Source organism: Dreissena polymorpha, chromosome 14, assembly GCF_020536995.1.
Source record: "Dreissena polymorpha isolate Duluth1 chromosome 14, UMN_Dpol_1.0, whole genome shotgun sequence".
Classification (NCBI taxonomy): domain Eukaryota; kingdom Metazoa; phylum Mollusca; class Bivalvia; order Myida; family Dreissenidae; genus Dreissena; species Dreissena polymorpha.
This window is the reverse complement of record NC_068368.1, coordinates 49,441,210-49,457,623: the sequence shown is the minus strand read 5'-3', so window position 1 is coordinate 49,457,623 and position 16,414 is coordinate 49,441,210. Positions and strand designations below refer to the sequence as shown.

At 36.5% G+C, this 16,414-nt stretch overlaps 2 protein-coding genes across 2 annotated transcripts in view; one reads left to right on the top strand and one right to left on the bottom strand.

Annotated features, from left to right (window-relative positions):
- Nucleotides 1-7,263: 7,263 nt before the first annotated feature.
- LOC127856960 (cholecystokinin receptor-like) lies at nucleotides 7,264-11,644 on the bottom strand. Its single transcript, XM_052393170.1, has 2 exons — nucleotides 11,531-11,644; nucleotides 7,264-9,223 (listed from the first exon to the last, which is right to left on the bottom strand). Exon 2 carries the CDS (start codon nucleotides 9,178-9,180, stop codon nucleotides 7,972-7,974), a length of 1,209 nt encoding a protein of 402 aa, XP_052249130.1. The 5' UTR covers nucleotides 9,181-9,223; nucleotides 11,531-11,644; the 3' UTR covers nucleotides 7,264-7,971.
- A 1,949-nt stretch (nucleotides 11,645-13,593) lies between these two features.
- Nucleotides 13,594-16,414, top strand: part of LOC127857353 (zinc finger protein 768-like) — a 62,365-nt gene continuing 59,544 nt past the window's right edge. Inside the window, exon 1 of the mRNA XM_052393753.1 lies at nucleotides 13,594-13,714. The gene's annotated coding sequence lies outside the window, so the exon portion shown is untranslated. The remainder of the gene's footprint in view (nucleotides 13,715-16,414) is intronic.

The window sequence follows — 16,414 nt, the reverse complement described above, 5'->3', positions numbered from 1 at the left end:
ATGTGTTGTTCTTTTGTATGTAGACTACCAGGTGTATTTTCTTGGAAGTACACATTTATGCCCCAGAAGAAAGGCATATAGTAGTAAAAACGTACGTCTATCCGTGGTGGGTGGTAGCGTTAGTGACAGAAATCATCCATCCAGATTTCATTTTTCCTATCAAACTTTGACTGGTGCTATTTTAATATTACTTCTATTAATATGTTTCACTCTCTTCGATGTCTTTCACGTTGTTTTTATTACATATCACTTAAAACAATATTGAAATGCACGATGTTCCATTATTTACGAATTGAAAACCACGTGATGGTATTGTGAAACGACGTCTTTAACAAACACCGCGGATTTGCGCCACCTCCTGTTATTGGCTCTATTGCTTTTGGGAAAAGGCAAACTTATACAGTAAATCGGTCATAAGCGGATATTTTGTTGATTCAGAATCTCATATATTCATAAAGCGAAGGTCTTATGCCATTATTTATATAATTGGGTATGTTCTGCACATACGAATAATTATTAATACGTTGTAACATTTCCACCATGTCACACCTTGTAACAGTCCTCACATTTTGAACGGCGCGTTGATTATGAGTTTAACCCATTTATGCCTAGCGTCTAGAAAAAAGGCCTTGGCAAACAGCGTAGACCCAGATGAGACGCCGCATAATGCGGAATTTCTGTAGAAAATATTCTAAATATAGACATAAATATACTTGACATCCCTAATTTCGGAAATAAATTGATCCAATTTAGAAGGATGGGAAAGTCCACTAGGCATAAATGGGTTAAGTACTTTTTTTTTTAATTCAACCTCTCTGAAATGCACTTCATATCCCGAATTTTTTTATATACATGAAGATAAATATTTTTTTAAATCTGCTGACGTTCTTTTTGCTACTACTCAGTTAAATATCCAGTAGGGATAAAGATATACATGTATATTTTCATGGTAAAAAACATTCTTTGTATTCCAATATTTCGCCTAAATGGGCTTTATCAAGGTTTACAAATATGTTATTTATTTTGGCGCAAGTGTATGTCACATGGTTATGTATGACGTCATGACGTCATTTCCTGTCATTTTTGATGTTGAAAAACATTTACTTTACTGATGTACTAGAAAGTAAAAAAGATGTAGTATAAATTCATATTTGTAAACCTTGATAAAGCCCATTTAGGCGAAATATTGGAATAAAAAGAGGGCTAGATTGAACTTTACCGGTACGCAGTTGTTTACCACTATCGACAAAGCGGGGGTTTGGGGGCGGTAGCCCCCGATAGTAAGGAAATATATAGGATAAAAAGGATTGCGTTAGTTGTTATGTGTTAGGTGTTAAGGGTTAGGGTTAGGGTACGCTGTTTGATGTCAAGTGTTGCGTACCGGTAAAGTTCAATTGTCCCTAAAAAGAGTGTTCTTTTTGTTGTTGAATTTCCATAAACGTTCGGTCATGTGCACTATCTCGTAGTGATCATCGACGGCTCAGTTGGTCATGCATCTCCGACGAAAGGTTCCGCCATTATAATAACGGCCGTACATACTTCGTCTGTACTGTACATGCAACAAGATTGCGTCTCTATGAAAGGTCCTGATCACAATTACTAGTCAATGCACTAATTTTAATATTTTATTATTATCCGGACGACACGTCGCATTCCATTTGATGCCCCTTGGTGAAAGGCCAAATGACTTAGTGTTTTATAACCTATTTATCTTACTTGATTATTTCTTTCTATGACCACACTACGCGTCTCGTATAATTTCTCCTCTGTGAAAGATCGAAGTCAAAATTCAAGTTTAACAGCCATTAGTTTTCGTTATTTTCTCGGTGTTAATGATTTTTCTCCAAGTTTATTTTTATTTATTGACTGTCGGATAATTACATTATTCAATGCATGTACTAGTATTGTACCAAGCATTGATTCGTGTTTATATTCGCAAATACAACAACACAATTAGGTTCCCATTTTAACCAGCATGATACAGTCGAATCGCCAAGTAGCGGAAATTCCACAATAATGGATCAAATTCATGAATTATGATTACCGTACTATTTTTCTAACCGCTGTCGTATTATAAATCAAAACGCTGTAGGAGCTAAAGGCCTGGGGCTAGATTTAGTGTGACGTAAAATGCATTTAGGATGTTTTGTCCGAATTTCTCCCTTTGTCCGAATTTATACGGATTGACCCTAGCGGTTGAGTGCAGAAGCTCAGAGACTGTACGAAAAGACAATATTTGTGTATATGCTACAGTGTACATAGACGGTTGAAGCCGGTCAACAGCCCGGCAGAGTACCGGTCAACCAGGACTGGCTACGGTTCATCCCAGTGAAGCACCGGCAGAGCCCCAGTTGTCGCCGGTTGTGCCCCGGTGAACGCCGGCAGAGTCCCGGCAGAGCCCCGGTATACCGTAACACCGCCGGCACTCACCGGGGCTATACCGGCATCAGACCCCGGCAGAGCTGCGGCAACGCCCCGGTTTCACCCCGGTCGTCGCCGGTAATGCCCCGGCGGAGCCCCAGTGAATGCCGGTGGCGTCCCGGCAGAGCGCCGGTTTACTATGTACCGTAGCTATACCGGGACTCTAACGGCATTCACCGAGGCGTTGCCGTAGCTCTGCCGGGATCTGTATGGGCCCTGGTGGAGCTACAGTGCCGTCCCGGTTGTTCCTGGTGCCGTCCCGGTTGTTCCCGGTGCCGCACCGGTCGTTGCCGGTCCTTCCCGGTGACTCCCGGAGGTATTTAACTTTTTAATACTTTCCCGGTGGTGCCCCGGTTTTTCCCGGTCGTCCCCGATGGAGCCCCAGTTCATCCCGGTAGAGCTCCGTTTCATCCCGGTAGATCCCGGATCACGCACCGGGGCGCCGCCGGCATCATAGTGAGACTGGGCCTTAACCCTGATAAAGAACGGTGTACAGATTGTGTACGTTGTCTCGCGTTAAACTTTTCGCGCTCGATTTGCGCGCTCGATCTGCGCAGTGAAGTATCATATCCGGTAACTTCGTATATTTCCGAGAATGATCATGAATATTTGTTTGTTTTATTTTCATTTTCTTTTTTTCTTGAATGTCTCGTTAACGCTTTATAAAATAACAATATCTTAAAATATGTTTATAAATAACAAATATAATGTCTTAAAAAATGTATCAGAAAAAAATTATTCTTACTGTCTCCGTAGACACTCGTATCTTTTCGGCCTAGACCGTCAATGTCGTAGCCAATGCTTAGCAGTTTTGCTTCAATAATATTTTTTTCCAACTATTATGACACGGTCATTGGCGTCGCACTGGAGGGCGGCGACTAGTATGTAATGCATTTTTTCGCTTATGGGAGAAGTTATTTTACGGATCAATGTATATATTTTTGTTTTAAGAATGTCTTGCATAGTGGTGATTTTTTGTGTAAATTAGTGTTAATAAGGGCTGCATTTGTGCCTATTACATTAATTACAATATTTATTGCCAATAATGCAAAGCTAATTGTTTTAATTAATAACTGATCCACAACTGATCACAGGGGAAAGATCACAGGGACTGGGCAATTCGCGAAACTTTCTGGTTTTGCATAAAAACAAATGATGTTTTGTATAAAAACAAAACATAATCAAAATATATTTATTTTGAGGTTTTTCTAATAAAAAATTGCTTATTTAGTGGAGAATCAATGTAGTACGATATTTGACAACCTATCGCGCAAGCAAGTTTATTGGGAGGCGTAGTGGTACGAAAACGTACAATGTATTAGTTTGTTAATAGACATATAATAACGATCGCTATAAACAACTTCACCAAATAGCAGTACATAAGTGAATGTCAGCCGGAATAGCTCAGTTGGGAGAGCGTTAGAATGAAGTTGTTTACGCAACAGTCATCTAAAGGCCCCCCGGTTCAATCCCGGGTTCCGGCACGAACGGAACAGTTCGGCGGCTGACAATTGTTTCAGTCATGTTAATAAATATAATAAAGCTTTATTTTTTGTAGACATTTTAAAATTCCATTTTACTACAATTTGACATTTTTATTAAAATTAATGGATGCAACGTGGTTTCTTACATCACTTAAATATCTTATAAAAAATACACGTGTTTTTATATTAACAAATAAATGCAAATAACACATCTATTATCCATGTATTTTTATGGTTGTCTATCATAGGCTGTCTATCATAGGCCACATATAGAGCGCGAAGCGCGACACGTATTATTTGATTGTAACAATGAGTTGCGATAAAGGAAGCAGCCGCTCATCAAGGAGGAGCTGTGTCCCAGCAACCCGTTTCCCTAGAGTCAAGCACTTCTCGGAGTTGTTTTTTTAAGAACCACATATAGAGCGCGAAGCGCGAAACGTTCTTAAAACAAACACACATTCTTAAAAAAAAATATATCCAGGTGGTATGGACCCTTTAGCATTATCCGACCATTACGTCCATAGTTATCTTCCTAAGAAGTTGAGAAATTTTAAATCCTTGATCGAAGTCCAAAATTTTCATCCGATTGTTCCTAAACTTTCACAGGTTTTTTATCAATGAGGACCCAACCCAAACTCTATAAGAGCAACATCGGACCAAAAGTCCAGAATTATGTCTCTTTGAATTTAAAAATAAAGTGAAAAACTGCTTGGTTAGGTTATTATGTCAACATTTTTCATCAGATTCTTTCCAAACTTATGTAGTGTTACAGGGGCCAATCCTTCAGAAATTCAAACTAACTTACAAAGTGATATTTATTCCATACAAAAATGGTGCACCCTCAATAACATGATGATAAACCCTAGTAAATCAAAATGCATGCTTATTGGATCAAAACAAAAAATTAAGAATATCAACCTTGATCTAAAATTAGATAATAATGCTATTGAAAATGTCACTAGCCATAACATTTTAGGACTTTATATTGACAAACATCTGCAATGGAAAGTACACATTGATAAAACATGCTCTAAAATAAGCAGTAACATAACTCTACTAAAAAAGATATCAAATTATCTCACTTTTGATATGAAGAAATTATTTCTTCATTCATATATTATAACATGTTTCGATTACTGTTGTACGATCTGGGGCAACGCTAATAAAACCAATTTAAAAAAAAAGTGAATATTTTACAAAAACGCGCAGCGAAAGTCATTCTACAAAAGCCAAATAGAACACCATCCAAAGAATGGTTTTTGCAGCTTAATTGGCTCTCGTTTAATAATAGATGTAAATACCACACGGCAATCTTGATATATAAATGTGTCAACAATCAGACTCCAGAATATTTAAATAATATTATAACTTTTTCTCAAAATCAAAAATATAACTTAAGATCTGCCACCCATAGCGATATTGTTAATACCAAAGCAAATACAGGTTATAAGAAACGAGCTTTTTCATACCATAGCATGGGTATTTGGAACAGTATACCGATTGGAATAAGAATGGCATGCTCTATCTCTGCTTTTTAAAGGCAATATAAAGCACATTTATTTTCTAATCAATAATATGTCATATGTTGTGTTTTTTTTTCTAATCAATGATATTTCATGTGTGTCTGTCTAAAAGGCAAAATGTGTGTTATGTATTGGTGTAAGAAAATATTGTTTACATGTTTACTTGTTATAGACATTGTCTTAATATGTAACCTTCTGTTAATAAAGCTTTTATTATTATTATTATAATTGTAATCAATAATATTTCATGTGTGTCTATCTATGTGTGTTATGTATGGGTGTAAGAAAATATTGTTTGAATATTTTTACTTATAGACCTATTTGTGTATGTTAGTTTAAGAAGGCCACATTGTAAAAAAGTATTGATTCATTTGCATAATATGTATAATGTGTCATTGTCTTTATGTGTAACCTTCTGTAAATAAAGCTTTTATTTTTATTATTATTTTAGTGTCTTCATATCAATGAGCATTTATACCTCATTTAAAATGAGAAAAATCGGGACAATAAGTCCAGAATTTCTTTCTATTAAATTTGACAAAATAAACAATTTCCACTTGTTTAAAAGATTTCACAACTTTCGTCTGAATCTTTCCAAACTTGTTAAGTGTTTTTATATCAGTATTACTCGAACCCTATTGAAAATGATGAATATCGGAGCAATACATATATTATGATCTTTTACTGAATTTCAAAGTATTGTGAAATGCAGCTTCTTTATACAATATACAGTTTTCATTCAATTTTTTTCAAACTTTTACAGTGTTTTCATATCAATGAGTACTCAACCCCTGTCGTAAATGAGCGAAGTAAGAATAAGTTCAGAATCATCTCCCCTTGAAGTTGAGAAAAATATTAAATTACGCTTACAAAATGAAGAAGATTTTTTAAAACCTACACAGTTCTGTTCCATTAATGAAAACTGCACACGGATACCAGTAAAAAAAAGGAAACCGATGTAAATAAAATGAACTATGAAATATTTGGGGGTTACAACACAAAATCATAGATAATGGTTATTTTCGGGTTATAACACAACATCATAAATAATGGTTATTTGGGGGTTATAACACAAAATCATAAATAATGGTTATACCAGTATCTTTTTCAATTTTGTTTAAAATAATCGGCCAATATATATTAATATTTACAGTAGAAAAAAATCGTTCCATGTTACTTCATTGAGTGCCTTTTACACTGAAATTCCCGACGCCCTTTGATGCTTTGCATCAATACTTATCTTGTGTTATAGTGATGTTCTGTATTTAAGGCGGTTCTGTAAGGCGGATTATTAAGATCTGCGAAGAACTTCTTTTATTGCGAATGAATTTAGGGGTAAATCGGAGTTTTGGGAATTTGGTTTTTGGCAGCCAGCCAATTCTGACTCGCTCAGAAATTTGCATAATTACTGTAAACATCGTAATGGTCAGCGATGAGTAGTGTAATGGTCAGCGATGAGTAGTGTAATGGTCAGCGATGAGTAGTGTAATGGTCAGCGATGAGTAGTGTAATGGTCAGCGATGTATGCATGATAAGCCTCGCCTCAGCCAATAGAAGCTGGCGGTATGTTATATGCTTGTAGTCCATTCAGTTAGTTGCGCTTTAATAGCTGTAGTAAATAAACGTGTGTAAAATCTATCCCTCTTTGGGTCTTGTGTTTTAAACCATCCCTTTAGGGTCTAGACATTGATTATCATAAAATAAGCAACATTACAATTACTATGGCATTGGGTCTACACCCCATGCCAACAATTGATTATGTCATTTTGTCAACCTATTGCCCAAGCTATAAAAATAATATTTCAATCATACAATAATTATTGCACAATACTCTGTTTATTTAAACGCTTTTATTACATATGTAAGCAATACATAGGAAACCAAAGGTCTCACCATCGCTCAACTGGTCGTTGTCGGCTCAGTTACTACTTAAAATTACCCCGGGTACCGTAAGGCATACTACAATATACACCGGAAACGCAAAATATATTGAGTATCCGGCCATCTTCTGGTGTACTTTGTAGAATACTTAAAGAGTACCCGTGATTATTTTCAGAAGTACCTGAGCTTCCAATGACCAATTGAGCCTCTTTAGCGGTCTAGTCGATAATACGATAGTGATACGAACCAACCTGTAAAGAAAATAGTGTCAGTGGGTTCAGACCATGCACATGCATTCTGACATTATGGAGTTATTTAATATACTTAACACAAGTCATTATTTAATATACTTAACACAAGTCATACAGTTGATTCTACGATAATCTGTGCCACGAACATTGTTTTGGAAACAATAAAGCAACATTCATGTTTTAATTCACTCCTGTCATTTGGTTTCACCAATTTATAGTTAAACGCCGTGTTTTTACACAGCCCATGGCATGTATGTACAAACATTAAATCACGTGTATCCTTATTTAAGAAGGCGTTTCGGTATTGGGGAAAATTTACACTTTGAAAATTTCACCCAAAACAGAGATTTTTGTTTAACATTACTGTGAGTATTTTAATGACATGTGTTAGGTGGCATTGTTACACCAACTCTAGCTAGCATCGGATGTAGATGGCGCATGAAGATTATCGATTTTGCTTGAGCAGCCACAAAAACAACGATACACAAAAGACCGAAACTTCGAGTTCAGCACACCATAAACGAATGGGTTCAGAGCAGAGTTTAAAAAATACGATCGCAAACCAAATTGAAATGCAACAAGTTTAGCATCTGAGAGAACATCCGGTTCGTATTCGCCATTTACCGCCCTCCAAATTGAGAGAACTAGGAACGGGAGAAAACTCAACACAAATAATCCCGTTATTGTCAGCATGATGACAGAAAAATTGAGGTTCTTTATCTCCTGTGTTTCTGATAGTGTACTCTTTCTTCTATCGGTTGTAGTAGATATCGTCCTTGTGCGGGGACGTGTCTGTGTGTTCTTCAATCGGTCCGCGTCTATTTTCCTGTATTTTCCAGGAATCGAACTAGAAATGTTCTGGTCGCCATTAGACAGAGACGTCTCAAGGCTGGTCAGCTTGCTGGTCGACGATTCTTGCTTCTTAATAAGTGATTTTCTGGTTTTGTTATGTTTGACAATTACGCGTCCAACCAACGTGTACATTACGCATAGAACAAATGTGTACGATATGAAACAAGTCATGTATACGTAGTTAAACACTGAAATGTACATGTTGAATGAAGTATCGCGCGTCGTCGTGCAGTCGTGCCCAGTTATGTTCAACCCGAAATCATTTTTAACATCAACCGCTACTGGCGTGTAAAAGAGAATGGATGGCCAAGAGAAGAACACCGAAACCAACAACGAACACGCGCATGCGATTTTCGCTTGCTTTAAACTCAACTGTTTCTTGACAGGTTTGCATATTCGCCTGTAGCGGTCTACTGCAATCACCAAGAGCACGTGCACACTCCCTATGGCTCCAAAATGATTAATGAACCGGCCGGCTTTGCACGCAGCTACGTTCGTGAAAGTGTAGAACAGGCGAAGGTCGACGATTTCCATCGGTATAGACAGCCCGCATATGATCAGGTCGTACATAGCCACCGTTGAGATGAACGTCCCGTGACTCGAACGTCGCGCCCTGCTGCCGTAAAAGCAGCAGACCATCACGTTACCAAGCACGCCACATGACATGAGCACGCTTAGGAACGCCACAACCGGTGTCATCAGTTCCGCTTTGGCGTCGTTCAGTCGGAGAAGTTCGGCATCCATCGTTGCTGCGCTCATGTTCTCCATGATTACGCACGTGGTACTGCTTACTTTGATAGCATCCACAGGTCTGTAAGACAAATACTGGTATGTGAGTTTTATTGACATACATGTATTCCCTAAATAGTAAAAGTACCGTAATAACTTGTTTGACATTAAAACTGTCGCAGTCAAATTACAACATTTTTACGCATCGTTTTAAGTGTCTATGTATTTTGGAGGCTATTAAACTTTCCCATGTAAGTATTCTGGTTGTGTACAGTTCTTTTGCATTTAATCTAAACACAGAATAATACACACTGCACACATTTACTCCTTAACACTGCGTTATTTAGTCTTTTCCGATTATGACAAAATCCAAGTTTGAAGTTGAATTAAAATGTACTGACCGATAAAAAAATAATCAGAAATGTAATAACAATTGCTGCTGTTGAGTAATCAACTCTAGCACTATGCCAAGAATGGCTTGCCGTATGTTATACCTACGACATAATTAAACAGTTTCAACGTAACACATGCATATTCCTCATATATATACACACACATGTGAAACACATGAACTGAAAAAAAAACAACTCACGGGGAGGTATGAAACTTAATGGAGAACGAGCATAAAAGAAAGTGTTTTCCAATAAATGAGAACGTTCAAACTAAAATCCTTGGCTCCACGTTTGTGATAATTATATGCTTTTCCTTTCTTTAATCGCAAGAGTTTTGACCATAGACGTATGGGATTCGTTTCTTCTTAATCATTACGGCGTGAAGGTGGGTCTGGGAGTTGCCAAACCGCCAGTACGAAAAATATACCACCACCCCCTGAACGACAAAAGGAGCGACTACTGTCATAATTGTCGTATCGTCGCCCTTGTTGTCTTTCACGCAGGTATATTAGTCAAGCTTTCGTTTTGGTGAATTGCTGGGTTAAAATGTCGCCAAGACTACAACACTCCAGAAAGCCAAATATACCAACCAGAACGACATAAATGGCGACATTCTTGTACTTGTCGTATTTTGCGACCTAATTTTCGCTCTGACGTGTATAATTGTCTATCTTTCGGTAGAACAAAATGGTATAAATCAGCCTCCTTATAAATACAAACGTGAACACAATTCCAAGAGCCAAAAAATGTGACAAAGTGAGAGATTGGAATCGATCTTCGTCATGAACCCTGATTAGATCTTTTTGGTTTACCCACGAGTAAAAATTCCAATTAATTACCATTAACATCTCTGAAAGCAAAAGCACGTATGTATAAATATGTAGTCCGAAAAAGACAATAATTGGGAATAAGCAATGTTTTGCCTGTAAACACGTTTAAATCGCTATTGTTTGTATGCATGTCTTTCACCATTGTTGAATCGACATAACTTCTGAAACTAAGCTATAAGATTTTACTGGAATAGATAGATCGCTCGAAATTTTCCAGTGGAGAGGCATAATTGCTATTTTAAAATAAGAAATGATAAAATATACATAATTATTAGAAATTTGTGTTTTATTGTTATCTGCTGTTTTATTACATGTATCTCGGTGAGATAGCTACCGCTGACAGTATTAAATAAAATGAAAACAGTAAAATGTAAACGTTAATAACGTAGAAACACTGTTGGAGAAAAATGAAATTCAAAGCGTTTTATATATTTTCTTGAAAACGACTCGGTTTTTCTTCAACTTTTTATCCTATTCAAGCGTTTGTACTAAATCCCCCGACTATTGTTTTAGGCAGGTTTCATAGAGCTTTTACTGAATCAATACACTCACGGTCAATGCTTTTGGGAAATATCCGAAATCTATTAATTTACCATATTGATCTATGATACTCTTGAGCAAAAATTGTTTCTTCAATTTATATGAATGCATTCGCTTTAAATAAAAATATTGTGTCATGGTACAGACGTATGAGTATAATATAACTATTATCAAATATAAACAAGAGTGCATCATCTTTTTACCCAAAAATGTATAGCCCTCTAACGCCCAATATATCCCTGTCAAACCCGGTTTTTGGAACAGTACATGTTCGGGCTGGTCGGTACTAATAAACCCGGGTTTTATTTCAATGATCTCCGATGCCGTGTGAATTTTAAGTATATAAATATTGAAATACAAGTTAGGCAATACTCGTATCAATCACTGAACATATATTGAGAAAGAATTGTGACATTTAGTTCATAAAGCGTATGATATAAAATGAAGATTGAAAGCATTTAATTGAACATATCGTGTAGATATGATCACCAAACAAACATTAATGCGGAAAAATGCTTACAACGCCACGACAAATTATATTAAACACAACATTATATTTCAAACAACGGTGACAGCATCAATAACAACAATAAACGAAATAAAACATAAATACAAAAATTCACGTACCAGTTCACGCCATCCCGAGTTACTATAGATAACGATAATATAGGTATAATTACTGTACAGACATAGGATCACTTCAACATCCTTGTACCCTACGACCGCGATCGTTATCGCAAGTTTTGTCCAATACTGATAGGGTTCAATATGTTCACACGGGGCATATTTTGTATACAGCAATATGCGTCACTAGAGTCGCGTTCTGAGAAAACTGGGCATAATGCATGTGCGTAAAGTGTCGTCCCAGATTAGCCTGTGCAGTCCGCACAGGCTAATCAGGGTCGACACTTTCCGCTTTTATGGTATTTTTCGTTTAAAGGAAGTCTCTTCTACACGAAAATCCAGTTAAGGCGGAAAGTGTCGTCCCTGAATAGCCTGTGCGGACTGCACTGGCTAATCTGGGACGACACTTTACGCACATGCATTAAACCCAGTTTTTCTCAGAACGCGACTCTTATGATAAAGTTAAAGTTTCTTCCTAATGTTAAGTAAAACACAAGTATAGTCGTCGTAGCTTTTGTGCTTTTATGCATGTCTTTCGATTGTTTAAAAGATTACAAGTTTCCCAGATACGAACTATGACAACGCCTTTTAAAATTAAAATTATAGTTTCCGCAAAGCAAAAAAAGTATCTTGGTTTATTTCTGCCCTAACGTTTTTGGCGTATTGGCGGGGTTGAAAGTCGACGACACGAGAACACGCATTAACGACAAAAACGACAATAATGTCATATTTGCAGTATTTGGCGCTCGTTTGTCATCCTGACAGGAATATTGGTCGTTATTTTTATTTGGTGTGTTTGCTGGTTTAAGGTCGCCAACAAGACAACGAGAACTATACAATATGTATCCCAAATAGAAATTTTAAACCTTAACTAAAAATATGCAATACACATGTATATTTAATTCACATTAAATTGTTGTAAACAATATAAAAAAAGGATCTTTTTATATCTACTTCCACGACTGTCCTTTAACAGCCAGGCCATCTCAACAAGCGTGTTCAAACTGTGATATTGTGTGTTGTGATATTGTGTTGTGATATTTTGTGTTGTGATATTGTGTGTTGTTCTTGATGAAAACACGTGATTTTATTCACAAAATGGACAATTGTTCGTAGGGATCCGGCGAATGCTTCAATATTAAAAGCTTATTTTTGTTTTAACCACCCCTGTAAATACACGATCCGGGGGGAAACTTATATCATACGGCAAAAGCGCAATTTTGAGGTCCCGGATGCGTTTATGATAAACTTGAATCTTCATGTAATGTGCACACACCTTAAATTCAATTTGTTTAATAACTACATTTAAATCATACAAACGGTGGAAAATAGCTCTTTTACATCACGACGTTAAAACAACAACACTAATTTGTTACTCACGCATAATATTAGATTGAGAGCTCTCCAAATGAACTATCTAAGAAAAAAATGAACGCATTTAAAGGTATTTAACATTTCCCCAGGACTGCATATTATTGAAGGTTGAGGGAAAGCAATAGTCTACGTAAACCAGAATACGATTATTACGTGCGATTCCCAATTTACTATTTTACACAACAACGACCCTTTAAAATAAAGTTAATAGGGTCCGTTATGCTTTAGAGAGCAGATTGCTTGAAAACGGTTGTTTTCAAGCAGTATGAACGTTTTAACGCGGTTAATTAATTGGTGGATTATTCAAAGCATTCCCCATGTCATTTTTAGTGTAACATCGCTTGTTATTTTTCCTACGTCAAAAGTTGAAATTTTCTCAATATATGCCAACAAATGCATATGAACATTCGTGTTAGTTTTTGTGCTGAACAGTTCACTGATTTTTAATTTATTATTTAAATATCTTCAAAGTCCGGCGAATTAGCACTGCACTGCACCAGCAGATCTTTGATTTAACACAACAACATGCACATCATTCGTTTCGTTTACATTTAATAAAACTAGTTTTTGTAAATATAAGCAATTAATATGAATGGTTAATATCGTTCAAATGGTTTGTTGAATAATCTTAACTTCCGCCGATCGTGACCAATGATTTTTTCAGTCGTATTAAACATTTTAGTATGGTGTAACCTTATACTGTAATGTGACCTCACAATTACTTCCGGTCAATTGAATTTGGTACAATTAACAATATTTGGAACTAAAGCGGATTCAATGCGCTATCTTCTCGTCGACAAAGCTGATAAAATTGTATGAATTCACAGCAGTAAAGAATTTATGTAACATATATTTGTGTTTATTTGGTGTGTCAAATAGCTGAAATAACGTAGAACGTTTCGCTCCTTGATTATCTCGACCCACGCTATGCAGATTGATGGATGTATTCTGAAATCTTCATAACTTCGAATCGTCTTTTGATAAGAAGCGAAAATTCATGTATAAAATATTTTTGTCAGTTCCAGATCATCTGTTATTTTAAATTTGACAAATTCACCTACTTCTTACTCTTAGCACGTATCATGACAAATTTGTCTTTTCTGTCGTCAGTTCACATTAATATGATTAAATAACCCACTAGATCATGCACATAGTACAAACATAAGAACCTCAGGTGTTTTAATCTGATTTTGAGGATAGGGCCTGGCCTTTTTTTTAGGGGAAAAAATCGCTCGAAATGCCGGATTTTGGGGAAAAAATCATGCGAAACGCCGGATTTTGGGGGAAATAAGGAAAATCTTAAATAATCAATTTAACATATTTTGCTGTTTTTAAAACAAATTCAAGGCAACAGATAATTTAATTATGCAATATGTTATATTTTCTACACTGGATCCGGTTAACTTATGTATTTAAATAAAAAATAAATAAATTATTGTTTTATTTTAAGGGGAAAAAAATGAAGAATGGGGTATACCTGCTGAGGGGAAAGGGCCGTTATTCGGCGGGTCCCAAAGAATCAGAAAAAGCCCTGAATCTTATCATAATTATTAGATGGAATTGCTGATATATCAGTGTCTTTTCTAGAAATCCAAATTTAGGTGGGAAATAGTTGCAATAATTCAATTCTCAGCTTTATAACGCAATGGGTTGCTACGAGTTGCAATGCGCTCTCTCTTGTCCATGGGTGCAAAATGTTATCAACAATGCAAGGGTTAAGGAACACTAAAAATGCAAGAACTTATTACCTGTCTAAACCACAAACTCATCCAAATGGTACCATTAAAGTAAGAAATAATTGCTTTTTATTGACTTGTTTTTTTTTTCGTATCCGCCATATTGGAAAATTGACCCAATATTGGTTAGGTCGCAGTACACCAATATTTTGCACATCGGGTTATGTGATGGAGCCTATTAAAGTCGATACATTGTAACAATGTTGTATTCGATACAGAATACACTGTTTCAAATTTAAACATAAAGATGTCAGCGAGAAAAGTGTGTTGAAACATCGTCTTGTTTTTATGGCAGTGGCTAGTCGTACGGCCCGGTACTGCTAGACATGACTGAAGAGGCTAGCTGTACGGCTCTGTATGAATTGCATTTCCTATGGAGACTGTCTAGCCGTACGGCTGTTATGACACATAAGTATATTAATTAATTATTGATCTAGGTGCAGATTCCGAAATTTCTAGCCTTTAGACTAGCTCGTGTAGTTGTCACGGAATTTGCAGTCTGGTATATGTTTCGTAGAGGTTGGATATTGTCTAGCCGTACGGCTTATAAAGTCTAGAATTATTATTCAGTGCTGTTAATCAGTAATAAGTTTGTTTAAGCTCATAAAAGTTTTTTAATTCTTCATCTGTTACGGCTTCCTTTCATGTTATACGGTTGCTAATTTGATTCTTTAATTAGCCGACGTTCCTAAGTAAGATGTGAAAAACTGTGTTAATGAGTTGCGGCATCGATATTATGAAATTCAATGACGGCAGCCGTCAAAGGTAGTTCTCAGAAATTGAGTTACACAAATAATTGAATTCGGTTTCTTATTTGATTCTTTAATTAGTGGACGTTCCTATCTAAGGCGTGAAAACTGTTTTTAATTAGTTGCGGCATCGATATTATGCAATTTAATAACGACAAACATAGGTCAAGGAACATTGAGGCTGCTAAAAGCAGATGCCCTAAGAAAACTTTCAATGAAAATCTTAAAGTGTCAGAAATTACATACAGATCAATAGTTAATCAATATATTTATGTGTCATAACAGCCGTTGGGCTTGATAATCTCGATAGGAAATGCTTTTCGTACAGAGACGTACGGCGAGCCTCTTGTCTAGCCGTACGGGGCCATATGGCTAGCCTCTTGTCTTGCCGTACGGGGTCGTACGACTAGCCACTGCCTGTTTTTATAGGGTGCATGCAAAGGATAACATCCGTAGGTTGCCATTCAGGTTAATTTCACATGTTTATGAAGTTTATTCATTATTTTCCTCAATTTGTCTCGAACGACACCTGTTTAGTGAAGCGCACGGATTCCGTGCGCTGAACTGCACCCATGTTTATGAAGAGGTGCATATGGACTCTCAGAGCCGCCATAGCAAAAATTATCAAAGGCTCTGGGAGTCCCTTTATATGGACTAGGGGGCAAATTATTGACTCCTTCAATAATCAATATGAAAAAATAGGGCGGATTTTTCAGTAACACTAACAGGGGCAATTACATGTATCAAATACCATTTTTAAATATCTTAGTTTAACTGTTTAATGGTTTTACCTTAATATATTTTACATACCGTAAGGTACATGAAATGCTTTTTAATAAAACGTTTTGCATAGAAATGCACTGACTTGACAAATAAAAACGAAAATATGTTTCGACATGATTTTTTTTCTGTCCTTTTAAATACAGAACGCTACACGTGATTTTTGCCTAATTCAGAGAGTCACGGTGGACAGTTTATTTTTTAAGTGGAAAATCACGGAGATTTCACATGATTTTTCACTCCTCCGT